This window comes from Rhinolophus sinicus, linkage group LG03, assembly GCF_036562045.2.
Source record: "Rhinolophus sinicus isolate RSC01 linkage group LG03, ASM3656204v1, whole genome shotgun sequence".
Taxonomy (NCBI): domain Eukaryota; kingdom Metazoa; phylum Chordata; class Mammalia; order Chiroptera; family Rhinolophidae; genus Rhinolophus; species Rhinolophus sinicus.
In genome coordinates, this window is record NC_133753.1 from 147292354 (window position 1) to 147307936 (window position 15583).

The 15583-nt window shown below is 34.5% G+C and overlaps 1 protein-coding gene across 7 annotated transcripts in view; it reads left to right on the top strand.

Annotated features, from left to right (window-relative positions):
- The window catches only part of SSBP2 (single stranded DNA binding protein 2), a 272802-nt gene that overhangs the window by 187382 nt on the left and 69837 nt on the right, over positions 1–15583 (top strand). For 5 of the 7 annotated variants that reach the window (XM_019715079.2, XM_074328767.1, XM_019715078.2 and 2 more), the window contains exon 5: positions 5889–5978. The exons of the other annotated variants lie outside the window; for them this stretch is intronic. In XM_019715079.2, coding sequence (XP_019570638.1) covers positions 5889–5978 — 90 coding nt within the window. The remainder of the gene's footprint in view (positions 1–5888; positions 5979–15583) is intronic. 7 annotated transcript variants of the gene reach the window in all.

Here is a 15583-nt window from a genome sequence, read left to right on the forward strand (position 1 = left end):
TATATTCTTTGTATTTAAAGAAAGAGAAAAAAAATAGTTATTAATTTCATTAAGAAGTTTGAAAATAAACAATAAAACCTAAAAAAGTTTAGGAGACTAACAATACATTTTTTTAAAGGAGTAAACATACCATACTAATAAAGCAGTAAAACAAAATAAATGAATAGAACAATTCCTGGCAAAGATAATGATGAGGACACTAATTCAATTTAGAATAGAGAAAACTAATCATCACCTGTCTCAGGGCCCACAGTTCAGTAAGGCCGTCCAGGGCAGGTGGGCAGGCTCTGCTCCACAAAGTCATCCAGAGACTAAGGCTAGTGGGTGCTCTGCCATAGTACTGGACGTTGTTGTGTTGGTCTGGCACAAATTAGATCTCTAATTAAAAACAAGTGGGAGGCATTCCAAACTTACGACCTAGGCCTGAAAGTGATGCATACCTCTTCTGCTCACATTCCTTTAGTAAGAACTTGATTCTTGGTAAGAACAAGGGAGACTGGGAAATATAAAGTGACTGGATGGCTGTGTGCCTGGCTACAGTTCTGTTACTATGGAAGAAGGGAAAAACAGATGTTTGAGTTCTGCTAGCAGCAAATTGTCTCAGAGCTGCTACAGAGGACCCTTTTAAAGTATATGAGAGTACTATGCATATGATTAAAACTAAAAATCTCAATGAAATGAAATGCTCTGGAAAAAATGTAAATCAACAGAATTGAAGCAAGTAGAAGTAACAAATATAAGAAGAATAATGACCATAGTTATTTCCCAAATTGCCTTTGTATTCAGGCAGTTTTACTGCTGCATATTTTTTAACTTCAAAACTCAGAATATGGTGTTATGTAAACACCATGTTCTATAAACTTCTTCAGAGCGTTATAAAAGACAGTTCGCCATCCAATTCATTTTGAGAAGATAGAAGAATCCTGATGCTCAAGATTGAAAAATATAATACAGCAGTGAACATTCTAAACTTGTCTCATTTAGAGTGTAGATATAAAAGTCCTAAATAAAACATTAGCAAATGCAATTTATTAACTTATTAAAAGAATCACCCATCATGATCAAGCATGGCTTATCTCAGAAATACAATGATGGTTTAAGAAAACTATCAGTATGTGATTACTTATATCATGCTTCCCAAAAGACAAACAAAATAATAACAATTAAATATGAAAAGTCAAAAGCGCCCTTTTTCATTCCTGATTTCTTTGAGAATCATTTTTAGACTACTAGGCAAAGAAAAATTTCTTCATGTAATGAAGAATATATCTTCAACCAACAGCCGAAATATTTAATTGTGCTTTGCATTAAAATTGTGAAGACAATTTTATCTATCTAAAATTGTGAAGACAACCTACTATCATCACTTCAAATGTTTCTCAGAAAAATACCTGCATTATAGCAGATAGCTTGAAAATAGTGCAGATAGCTTAATAATGGAAACCAATAATTCCTCTGCCTATTCTCTTCCTACTCACCACTCCCTTTAATCCTCCTTCCGTTTTTCTAATAATTGTATCACTATTTCAGTTCCTCTCTTATTACCTTCACAATTTTACATATACTTAAAATATTTTTCCTTTTCCACCAATATATACACTTTATAGCTTGATTCCCCAGTGTATAATTAGGCAACCGGTTCTCTAAAATCCTTAGTAAATAAAACTATTAGTTATTTGGTGTATAGAATCTTGATAAATGCTAACTAATTTTGCTTAGGAATCAATTGCATCCTAGTTTTACTTTAAGCAAAATTTTATTGTATGCCTGTTTTTTTGAAAACTCCATACAAGCTATATATAACTTTTTTTCCTACCAGAGGCCACAGTGATAATAAATAAGTTAAAATAAGAATTCTTTTAGCTTTTATTTCAGATATTTAAGAAGAGAAAATATAACAGTATGCTTCCCCATTTTTAAATTTAGAAATAGGGAGTTAGAGAATAAAATATGTTTAAAATTAAATATATAATAATAGCATAAGGGGCAGGGGGAATGGGAAATGGTGCTGGACGTATATAACAGTGAAAAATAAATAACAGAAAAAGAAGAAGGGGCACACATTGACGGATGCCTTCGTAGAGGGTAGAGTGATATAAGCACAGAAAATCCAAGAGTAGAAAATGACCACACAGACTGAAACAAAGACAAATATGCAGCAACATGAAGAAAGATCACATGGTGACTTTTAAAATTCATCTTACTATATTCTTGGGGAAGCAAATAATTGTTCCCTAATTTTGTTCATTTGAAAACAACAAATTTAGTACATTTGTTTTATAAAAAGTAGGTAAAATTATATTAGTGACTTGGAAAAATAGAAATGAAAAGTAAAGTTGTCACTCTCAAAAAAACCTTGAAACTTAGGTCACATGACAATGTCAATGATTTAAGAGCAGTTAGAAAATACATATCTGAAAGTATATATTAAAAGCACACAAAATAATCCACTAAAGAGACAAAGCACTTTTAATGATAATTAATATTTCTATGTTTGCCCTGAAGTTTTATGCATTCAGTCCACTTTGAAGAAATACTTTAAAGCTATTTCATTTGTATGTTTTTCTTTTCTGCAAGAGAAATAAAAAGTCAACCCTAAATAGACACGCATATATTACATAATAAAGGATTTTCCATGGTATTCTAATGGGAATTCACACAAATCCAGTGCAACTAATGCTTTGTAGTAGTTCTTAATATAATTAATCTATTTGTTCTTCTTTTTTGATCTAGTCACCACCCCACCACCCCAGAATCATACATGCTTTATGAGTCAGAGCCAACAACAACTTTCTGTGGATCCACAAGTCATGAGATAACTGTCTCCTGAGTAGGAAGCAAACTTGAGACAAATCTCAGAAGTTCCAGCAGCAAAACCCAAGAAACTTTTCTTCTTTTTACATGAAGCCCTAATCCCAAAAACTTGATTCTTATTTAGCTTAGTTTCAAAGCATATATTATTTATATTGCCACTGTATATAAATAAGTTAGGCAGTTTGAGAGATATACTCTTTTATAATGCTTAGAGTACCGTTTATTGTACCTCTGTAATGCTTGTTATCAGACTAGTATTTGTTAATGATCATGCTATACTGAATGGTACCCTAAGCTTGAGTCCACAGTACGGCAAAGGAAGGAAATATCCCTTATCGATAAATCCCAAAGGATGATTGGCAATGGATGGATTATTTAGCTCAAAAATGTGGCCCACAAAGTGAAGTTTGGTCTGAAATGCTCTAGACTAGTACTGGGTACACAAATGGGGTAATTACCGGTATTCTGCTTACTTCACTGTGTTCTTAGGCCAAGACTAGAAATTACTATCACACCAGAACACTAAATTATGCTCTACACTATAAATCATCTAGCTCTAAAGCTCTTTATTTTCAAGACGTCTTTATTGTTATGCCCAAAGTATGATTATTAAGAAAGAAAATTTTCCACAAAATTCTTTATGAGGGAATAGATGCAAACTATAAGAATTTGGTACATATAGGAATATAGGAATGCAATCTCAGAGTAAGAGGCATTTAGTCATTATAACCTGATCCATTACTTTGATTGATTCATGCATTCCTGACTATCCTATTTAAAATAGAATCCTACCCCCTTTACTGGGAACACTCTATTCCCTGCTTTTATTTTTCTTCATAGCACTTACTGTCTCTCTTCCCTCCCTAGAATGTTATCTTCAAAAGGACAAGGAATTTTTCTTCCTATGATATTAACTGCTATATTGCACAGCTTAAAAGAGTCTTTGGCCATATATATTTTGATTGAATTTATCAAATAATTTTGAAGTATAAGATAAAATTCAAAGGCATTTTAAATATTTAACTTGCTTAAATCTTCATCTGAATGATTTTTTTTTCACTTTTAAATAATAGCTGAAAAAAAGTATAGGAAACATATAATGAAGAACTTAGAAGAAGAAGAAAAAAAACTTGCATATTTTATACCTTTTAACAAGTCAGTTCCCCAAAAAGAAAAAAGTAAAGGAGCCAATGATGACCCAGCATCTTTACCTGTTTAGTTTTTAGAATTTTAGTTTAGATACAAACTAACATTTTTTTTTCTTTTGGGTAGGCAAAATCTTTTATACGTACTTTCTAAGCAACTAGAATTGAAGGAGAAATAGCATCTTTGAACCACACTAAGAAGTTGCAGTAATTCACTGAATTCTGTTTTGTTTTAGTAAACCTGCTCAACATCATAGTATACATTTCTATAAAAGAATAGGTGGGTGTGGTTTACAAACTTGTCTCTTTTGATGTCTTTGTATTGCAAAAACAAGTGTCTGTTCTGCAATTAATTAGAACAATAGTGACATCCTATGTCTAGCTTTTAGTACTAAGAGCAACTTCCCCATGACAGTAATTGATTGTCAAAGGATGTAGATGAAATCATTCTTCCTAGATCTGGCTTAATCATATATATATTTAAACTAAAAGAGGATAAATGTTCAGTGGTAAATTACTCCAACATCCTATATTCAATTTTTATGCAAGTTTAGTTAAAATGGAGAAAGCATTTGCCTTTCATTTTTGAAAAACATGAGTGTTGACATATAAAGTGAAATAGAACAATATCTGGCAAATGGTAGGTATTCAATTAATGTACCCTGAATGAAATTGCATGTTTTTGTTTAAAATAAAATATTAGATTGTTTCATCTTAATATCTAAGAAATATTTCTCCTTTTATACTTAATGCTTTATCAGAAGTTTAAAATTTTAGCATTCATAAGTAAGCAACTGTTTAGGTAGCCACATTTAAATCTATATGTCCTCAGGGAATACTAAAATCATTGGCCTTCATTATTAATAACTGCCAATGCTATGGAATAAACATTATTTTTATCAGTTTATATACTAGGAAATATATGCTACAAATATACTGAGATACTTCATCTTCTCATGGAATATTACTACATGAATGAATACTGATACATAGGTAAGGACAGTGCAACAGATATGCTAGATCCAGGATTTGTTTTGAGTTCTTTTCATAGCAGAATTGTTGGATTGATACTAATCAGTCTTCAGCATACTTCAGGTGCCCGCTTAGTATTTGTAATACGTATAACCATGTTGAGGGATGAAATCCATGGTTGTAGAACAGTTGCATACATTACTGCTCTCTGTAAAAATTAAATCTAAAATCTTGATTTGATCACAAAGAGTAACCCAAAGTTTTTCATACTCCTATGTCATGAAGCCCTAGGATTCCATGAAATAATTTGTAAGTGAAGTAGACTCTGAATTTTTCAGTCTGAATTTTTTCATAATCTGTTTATATGAGACTAATCTCTCCAAATCTAATTCCTTTGTCTATTCAGTCTCCTAATTACTTTTTCATCCTCACCACCCTATTTTTGCTATCAATTATATTTTGGCTACCTATCAGAAAGTGAATAATGTGTGTTGCCACCTATAGGCAGAAGATAAATTACACTTGTTTATTACAGAAAAGCATAACCAAAAAAAGAGAGTTCTTTTTTTCCAATTCCTACAACTACCAATTTCAAATTTATTACCTACATTTTTACCTATTGTTATTGATGTTGCCGTTTCAGATGCCTGTCTTAAAGCATTTGCTTAAACTTTGATCATTTTGTCATATTATTACTTGCCTTTTACATATCATTCAAATATACCATCTTCTTAAAGTTCTGTGACTTTAAAAAATTTAAAGATACTTGTTTAAACCAAGTAACTTAGTCGTATACTAAACTAACTGTTGTATCTTAGTTTACCTCTGTAATCGGGGAAATTACCAATATTTGTTCCTGGAATGAAAGCTTCCCTTCCTATAATCACTTAACATCAGTCTTTGGTTTTGTGCCTTCTCTGTAATGATATAGGTTTGTTTCTCCTTTATTCTTTGCAGAGTGCTGCAGCAGCTCCCAGTCCAGTGCTAGGAAACATTCCCCCAGGAGATGGCATGCCAGTAGGTCCTGTACCACCAGGGTTCTTTCAGGTACTCAGAGAAACTGACTAGGAATGTTAAGGCATAGGAACTCCTGTGTGATATTACTTGAAGATATGAAGGAGAATGAGGCTATTTTCATTCTTAAGGTAAACGTAAATGCTGTGCGGCCAACTCTTGATTGTTCAGAGACTGGTTGTCTAGTGGCTAGATTAGCCCTTCCTTCCTGTATTATCGTCCAATTTTTATTCATTCATTTTGCCATTTCATTGTTCAAGTAAGAAAGAAAGGGAGTTGAAATGCAAATTAGCCTATTAAATAAACTGTGGTAAAGATTTGATGGGAGAAGAGGCTAAAGATGACATTCTGGAATGATGTGTGGATTCTCAATGTCTAAGCTATCCATATCTCCAGAGACTAAAGATAATCAAGATTTGGCTGTACTTTCAAAATATGGCTAAATCATAACTTAAGCACTTATCAAGAATATAGGCTATATCAAAATACTTGAGAATCATCTTTGTGGCTTTTTAGCTGGAAATTTTATTAATATAATTGCATGACGTTTTAAAATCAGGTTTAAAAATACTTATGTTAGTATTTTAAAATTTCAACGAGACCATTTATTTTAGCAATGATGATAACGATTTTAGAATTGCAATACGTCCCTTTTTTATTTTTATGGCATCCACATCTTAAATCTCACAGTTATTCTAACCCAAGCTAACATAGATTCTGTAGCTTACTTTTTTTACTACATGGTTAATTTTATAACACCCTTTGAGAAAATTAGGAAAGAATTTAGGAGTTAAAAAACCAGAGTTGGAAGGCATTACAGAAATTGATATAATATGCTCTAATAATAATAGCTAACACTTAATAATCGCTTGCTATATGCCATGCTTTGTTCTAAATGTTTTACGTATATAAACTCTTACTCCTCCCAATAACCCTAGGTGTGAAGTGCGTATTATCATTCCCACTGCACAGATGGAAAAACTAAGGCTTGATAGATCAGCCATTTGCAGTCAAAAATTGATAGGGCTGGGATTCAAATTAAGGCTTTCTGGACTTGTATCACTGAATTTACCTTTTAAAGTTCATAGTTAATCATTATTCACAAAATATTTCTAGCTCATTTTGTTTTTTCCCTCATGCTCTTATTTTTCTTGTTAAGCATACACTGGAATTAGGGAATAAATCAGAGGAGTTTACCTACTTATAAGAATTAGTAGAACATCTCTAAGAGGCACTTTTTAAAAAGTGGGGGAGGTTGGGAGGAAGCCAAATTCTTTTTAGGATTAAGCAAAGATGGATAAACCTATACATTTCCATTTTTACTTTTTGTAGAATGAACTGTTCTCCCTTTATGTGTCTTCTCTCTGAATCTTGGTAAGAGTAGTTGAAACAGAGTTAAATTTGTTTTCATTATTCCAATGTAATAAATAGTTGAGCAGTACTATTAGATACCAGGCACTGTGGGAGGCATCTAAGAATGAGTATGTTGTACACCTGAAACTAATGTAATATTGAATGTCAACTGTAATTGAAAAATAAAAAATAAAAATAAAGAGTAAAATCTTTAAAAAAATTAAAATTAAAATGAGTTTGTATAATAGGTACCCCCCTGAAGCTCATTGTCTAGCCAGTGAGGCATTATTAAAAATAAATCTCTCTAATACAGCAAGGTATGTACTGCGATAGAGTAAAGTGTAATGTTCTGTGATGACCTAGAAGAGAGGACAATTAAGTCCTCTGGAACTTAATTGTGAATTGGAGCTAAGAGTGGTTTGGAAAAAGTTTTCTAGGGAAACAAGCAGGGGAATGATATTCCAGAAAGTAGGAAGAGTATAAGCAAAAGTGTGGAGGCATCAGAATGAGCCTGTGCAGAGGTGTTCAGAGTACTATATACAGAAAGTACGGTAAGCAGGAGTTCCAGGAAATGAAGTTGGGAAGGTGTGCTGTAGCATATTGAGAAGCATGTGCCTCGTTATGAACTTGAGTCTTTATTCAGTAGGCATGTCGGGGCTGTCAGAGATATTTAAAGAAGGCCAGTGACCAGAATTCAAACTATAGAGTGGATTCAGGCTTTGTTAGGCACCTAGATATAATTGTATACAAGATCCCTGCCCTCAAAAAAACTCACGGTATGTATGGTTAATGAGAGAGAAAGCGCAATTAGAGTATAGAAAGAAAATGGCTACATTAAATGAGTAGGGTATGTCCTTAGAGCAAATCAGAAAGCCACCAAACTCAATCTTGGGAGGGGCATTTCAGGGAAACTCATTCAGATGAGTTAGGCAAAGGAGGCAGGGAGAGGGGAAGAATATTCCACGAAGAGGGGGAAGGAGCAATGTACAAAGACTCAGAGGGGAAAGTAGAGAGACCAAATATAAAACCAGAGTTTAATTAGCTGAAGGGGCAGTGGCTGGTGATGAGGCTCCAGAGGAACCCTGAGGAGGCTTGTAGGTTAAGAGTTTGAACTTGACCGTAAGGGCGGTAATAATCTATTGAAGAATTTTAAGCAGTAAAGAGGCATGTTCATCATATTTGCATATTTAGAAAAATCACACCAGTTCTAGTGTGTAGCCAGGATTGCAGAAGTCTCAGGTTAGGGAGACTATTTAGAAGGTGGTTACAGTAATTCAGGGGAGATTTGATGATGGCCTGAACTAAGACAGTGGCAGTGCATATGGAGAGAGGTGAACAGATTTGAGAGACCAGTAAATGTGGGGCTATGAGTAAAAGAATTCAACAGTACTATCTTGGTTTCTGGCTCTCACCTAGGCAGGTGGAGGTTTCATTTTCTGCGATAGGGACCACAAGTGAGGAGTAGTTTTGAGGTTCGCTGTGGGACCCCCAATTAGAGATATCCCTTAGGACAGTGAACTTATAGGTTTGAAGCCTAAAATAGTGGTCTAATCTAGAAATAAAAATTGCAGGATCATAATCATATTAAGAGCACTAAATCCACGTGGGGAAAGTACAGAATGAGAGAGCAAGAGGGTATACAGCAGAACTCTAAAAACACTAACACTTAAAAGATGTACGCAGGAAACAGAACCCACTAAAGAGACTGGCTGCATGGGTATCGGTTGGCTATCCTAGTAGCCCAAGGAAGAGACGTCGTGGAGCTATTCAAGAGCAGTGGCAGTAGGATTGGAAAGCAAGAAGCAATTCATATTTATGTTTGATAGGCCTTAGTTGATGAACCAAATTAGGGGTAGAACAGAGAGAGGTAGAGGACTCAGGAATGAATCTGAGGTTCCTACTTTGGGCCTCTGGAAAAATTAATGTCTATCTGACGTAGGAAAGATAAGAGGTAGAAAAAGTTTTAAATGTTTGAGTTTGATACTCATCATTTTTCTTTATCCGGGGAGACCATTCCAGCTTATCCCAGGTACTCTTTTCCCCTGTTCAACAGGCTCTGAAATATGCCCAGTCTCCCTAGAAAACTTTTCTTTTTTTTTTAAAGACATAGGATGTGATTATCTTTTGGTACATATGGGATAGACTTCTCAACTATTTCCTAAATATCAGCATTTGTTTCCTATAGTGATTGTGCTAGACTACAGCACGATTCTGGCCATAATGACAGTTGTTAATGAAGCGTAGTTACCTTCTATGAGTAGAAGTAGCAACAATCAATCATAGACCAAGTCCTCACACCAGTTTCTACTCCAGTTCTGAAGAGATATTAACTGCCAGGAATTGTCTAGCACATGAGAATAGTTATGAATTCCCACTCTTAGTGAGGAAATGGAAAGCTTATTTGGGGACAGCTGGAATGGGAGTATGCCTGGAAAGGACTGAGCCTATTCGAATTTAATGAATAAATGAAAGTAAAGGAAGAATTGAAAATTAGCACACAAAACAATAGCTTAGGTAGTTCTGAGTTCTGCTCACTATGTAATCATACTATAACAAGTACATTAGAAGAATTCTTCTGAACAGATGAACATACTCCTTTTATTCCTGTTTACATTGTAGAACAATCCCCCTCTTTTCCATTATAAGTATAGGTTTAAAGACATTACCAAATGGAATTATCACAAACTAAATTTGTGAGTTCATAACAACTACATTTGAATAATAGCAATTAACATACACTCTAACATAAATAATATGCTTAATACTTCATACATTTAACAAGTCTATCCTGGAAGGCAGTTTTTAGATTAGTGTCTATTTGTGACAGATGTTAGCATTGTTCATACACTTTGACCTTTTTATTGAAATGGGAGAGCTTCTGTTGTTGAGTAGGAGACCAATTAAATAAAATACATAGGAATAATTGAACATGCAGAAGGAGGTATCAATTTAGTAAAACAAAGCCATTTGAAGTAAGCCACATGTATTTATTTACTTGGAGTCTTTCATCAAAGGAGTAATTTGTATACGAAACCCTATAAATTCTCAAAGTGACTTACCATGGAACTGGTGAATAACTTTAGAGCAGCTTTCTTACACTGGGAAGCCTTGCTACTAGGGTCAGAGGGAAGAAAACATTTTTAAATTGGGAGGTCTTGCTACTGTGGACAGTTTGAAGCCCTGCTACTAGGCATCAAACCTGTGTGTTGACTGGCCTGTATTTTCTTTGGCAGTTTTAGTGGAAGAAAATAAGTACTGTGGTGTGGTGTGAGTATACACAGTAGAATCAGTCTACTCAGAATTGAGTCTATAATCTGACTCTCCTGTCCCTGTTTTAGCGTCTTATTCAAAAGTTTCAGTGAATGCTAAGAAATTTGAATTATATATTAAAAGCATCAATCTGCTATTTATTCATTCTCATGGCATTCTTACTAAAATACAGGCAAAGTTTGATTCCTGTAATTTTATTGAACAGGCTGCAGTGTTCCTTGAACCAATTAGATTTTCTTTTTACTTACGTATAACAATCAAAATAGTTTAGTAAAATGCATAAAATAAAATAACGTTCCCATTCTTTTGTGTTTTTTAAAAATTAATAAGACTATTAACTCTCTTGCCTTGTGACATTCTATAATTTTATAGATTTGAGTAACAAGAAAGCTTTTCTCTTGCGGATTATACCACGTTAAAGAAATGGACATTTCTTATTTCAATCCCCCCCAAAAAACTGGGGGGTAGGGAGAGTGAAAGTATTTTATTTTTTTCTTCTTCTCTTTACCACAAGAAAACTTTTAAGAAGGAAACTATATCTTGTTTTTTATCATTCTACTAAACATATCCATATCTTTTATATATAAACACAATATAATCTTTTAATACAGGCTGATAAAGATATCTTTGAGTATATAACTATAATGTGGGATATACTGGTAAATATCTAATTTTGAACTCAGTGTAGCCTTTTATTTATTTTTACTATATTACGTTTTGTTTCGATTTTTATCTTGATAAATTTACTGTATTTTAGTCACTGGATCTTTCGTTTTCTTAACCGAAACTGTTGAAAACTAATAGTATATTGATGTTGGGTTGTAAATTTAAGGCTTTGACATGAATAAGATTATAAATACTGTTGACGATAAGTATACCAAATAATTTAGTTTCAGACTAAGGTAGTCATCCATATTTTAAAATCTGAATTGATCGCAACTCTGATATGGTAGAAAATATGTTGCAGCAGGATTGTAAACCACGTTTTGTTTGCAGGCTTCATGTTTATATCGGTAACGCTGCTCTGCCATCTAGTGGTGGTTTGCAGATCGCTCTCCTTGTTCAGGTATATTTTGCAGAAGTTCTATTTTTAGCAAGACTGCACTGGACAAAGCTGACCTAATGCCTTGACATACTAGTAATAACGCAATAAAAACAACAACAAAAAGAAAATAAAAATAAAAAATAGAAGGAAATTTCCCCTTTTCTCCATGGTGCTATTATTGACTAGAAAAAGCTCAATATAAATGACTTTCAGAAAGCAATGAAGACAAAAACAAAGCTCAGGATAATAAATATTCTTGATATTTTAAAAGAAAAAGAATCAAAATGAATAAAAAATGAGAAAAATAGTTATTTAATCTAACACTTGAAAGTGAAAAAGAAAAATAAGGAGAAATGGGTTTTTGTTTGTTTGTTTGTTTGTTTGTTTGCAAGCCCAGGTTGAATATTCCTGGAGGTAAATATTTATTTAACTTATTTCTGGAAATAAGTCCTACATTTTGATGATACCGTCATAACTACATATAGTCATCTGCTCTGCCCTTCTTATTCAGACTTTCAGAATGCAACTGCTTTATTATCAGTAGCACCTGTTTACTCTATTCTTTATACATATAGTTAAATGGTCTACATGCCTTCTTAGCTCCCTTCCGTTACAATCTTCATATTGTCTTTACTCCCAATGGCTGCCTTTCCTCTTACCTTCCTGACCATGGCTGTTTCAGAAATTAGTCTTAGGAAATATCTAAACCAGAAGAAACTCCCTTTCCCTCTCCCCAGAAGTTGTAGATACCATCTTTGATCTCAGATAATGAACTAAAAGATTAGTCAGTGTATCTTTTCTTAGTTTGCATAAGTAGGATATTGAAAATCACAAGTAGAATTGAGTTACTGAACTATATATAACATCTAACATTATCAATATATGTAGTTTAAAAACTCAAATATTAAAAATAGTATTTCTCAGAACTAAATACACCAGGATTTGGAGAATGGAGGCAGAGAAGTTTGCTTATTTATCAAACTTCAAGAATTAAAAATTAAGTTTAATTTTCTTAAAAATGTAATTTTGAATCTTTAAAGAACGGAGATCCTAAATATTAAAAATAGAACAAGTCTTTCTGATAAAAGAAGCCTAAAAACATAAAAGTGCCTGACAGCTGCTGGCTTTAATAATGTTCTCCTGCAGTAGTGGTAATAGTTTTTCTGGCCTCAACTATTAGAACAAATTAAAACTGCTCAGCTTGAGTAACTGAGTGAGTTTTTTTTTTAAAGTGCAGTTTTAAACAACTAAAGACCTTATAGCGGTTACTGGATGGACAGAGAGCAAATAAGGGAGTGTCAGGGGTTCAAAGTCTTCACTTGGGTTTTCCAATTAGAATGGAATGAAATAGTTTCCTCTTAGAAACCCTTCTTTTTTTGTTTGTTTGTCAAAATGAGTATTTGGAAACGTTAGCTTGGCCATCTTAGACCAATATTGCTTTTCCTTTCACTTTCATGTTGCTTCTGTAAGCTAAAGTTGTCCAGATACTTAATATGAAACAATAGAATATCATATTTTAAAACCATATGTGATAAGAGCTTACCTATTTTTCAAATAATTTTAAATTACAGTTTTTCTTTTGAAAAACATCTTATTGAAAATTCTCCCCCAGAGTGCCGCAGTTTTTATTAAAGCCTCTTGGGGGGAACAATATTTATAGCAAATGGCAAATATGTGAAGTCTATTTATAACATAGTTATAATTTTTTATTTAATGTTGGTTTACAGAAATAAAAATGGTCACCATTCTTTGGGAAATTAAAGATAAGGTATATTACAAATTTTCTACATACATGGGATAGATTTTAAATATACATTAGGATGCCTTCAGCTTTTTTTAAAAAATGGCTTATCATTAGATGGTGTTCAGGAATAATTTATCTTATGTTCTATATCAGAGGTCGACAAACCTTTTCAATAAAAAGCCAGATAGTAAATATTTAGGCTATGAAGGCTTTGAAATCATAACTCCTCAATTCTATTGTGTAAAAGCAGCTACAGACACTATGTAAACTATAATGATCATGACTGTTCCAGTCAAACTTTATTTACAAAAACAAGTGGTGGGCCAGATTTAGCCCCGAGAGCCATAATTTGACCCCTCGTATTCTACATGAATATGGTCACCACTAGATAGCTTGTAAGAAACCCAGAGGGTCAACCAAGAGCAGTGTTTCCCCACGTGTGTTCTTTGCACTACTGACATGAGAGTATGGGAGTCGCCCACTCCAAATTCTTGGGAGTATGGGGTATGGGGCTAGAAATCCTTTGTGGTTTGTTGTTGTTGTTGCTTGTTTTTAACAGATGAATCTCACAAACTAAAATTTGAGAACCACCGGTTAAGATTACTGACAATATTCAGCAACAAATATTTATTGCTGCCCCACCCCCAACTCCACATGCTAGAGGTACTAGGGTAGTAAACAAGATAAATAGAAATCCTAGCCCACATAGAACTTAGAGTCTACTAAGGGAAACACAGCCAATAAACAAAATAGATGATTATTTAAAAATATACGTTAGATAGTGATAAGGGCTGGGAGAAAAGTGAAATGGAAATGGAAAAGGAAAGTAGGCAGCATTGCAGACGTTTTGGGTAGAGTAGCCAGAGAAGGACTCACCGAGAAGATGCCATTGAAGAAAGGACATGAAGGAAATGAGAGAACAAGCATTCGATATGTGGGAAAAGTATTCCAGGCTGAGGGACAAGCAAGCCTAAAGCCCCTGCGTTCAAAGCATGACTGGCTTTTTCCCGAGATGAGTAGGTCTGGGTAGCTAACCTGCTAACCTGCTGGGTAGTAGAGTGTCAGGTGGGGAGCTTAGTTAGATATGACGTCATAGGTAACAGAGAGCCGCATCGAGGAGAACTTTGTAGGTGATTGTAGGGATTGGGGGTTTTACTCTGAGTAGACTGTTTTAACAGGGTCCTTCTGAGTGCAATGTCCACATTAGTTTGTAGGAGTGAAGGATGGAAACGGGGAGACCAGTTTGGATATCATTGCAGAATTCTGACAAAAGGTGATTACGGCCTGGACTAAGGTGATAGAAGTGGTGGGAAATGATTGGATTCTGGATATATTACGAAGCTAGAGACAGCAAGTTTTGGTGATGGTTTGGATATGTGTTCTGAGAGAAAAAGATAAATCACGGGTGACTGCCAGACTTTTGGCCTATTCCCCTGGCAGAATTGACTGATGTAGGTAAAACGTCAAGAGGAGGTATGAGGGAGAATATCAGAAGCTTAGTTTTGAATTTAAGATTAATATGCTGATTAGATATTCACAAGATGTTCAAATAGGGTATGCACATCAGAGTCTGGAATTTTATGGTTGAGCTGTAATTTTGGAGTCATTAGCATATGGATAATATTTAAAGCTCTGAGCCTGGATGACATCGCCAAGATCGTAAGTATAGATAGAGACAAGAAGCTTTACAAGGATACCGGGGCATTCTCATGGTAAGAAGTCAGGGAGATGGGGAGGAGCCAGCAAAGAAGAATGAGAAGGAGAGGCCCAGGAGATAGGAAAAAAAAATAACCCAAAACCAGCAATGTGGTTTCCTGGAAGCCAAATGAAGAAAATGTTTCAAGGAAGGGAGAAATGATCAGCTGTGTCAAATGCTGCGGATCGTCACATTGGTTGAGGACTGACAGTTGACCACTGGATTTAACAAGAAGTTCGTTGATGGCCTTGATGAAGCAGTTTTGATGGAGCGATAGGGGTAAAAACCTCATAAAAGTGGATTCAGGAAAAACTGGGAAGAAAGACATTGGTGTGAACGAGTATGCCTAACTCTTTCCGAGTTTTGCTCTAAAGGGAGAGACAAAGGAGGCAGTAGCTGGAGGGAGAAGAAGGGGAGGTCAAAGAAACGCTGCTGGGAGTGAAGTGTTGACTTTATAAAGGGCTCATCCCCACAGAGGGACAGAGAAAACAGCTCTGAGGCCCTGTGGGAAGAGAGGATGTATAGGTTAT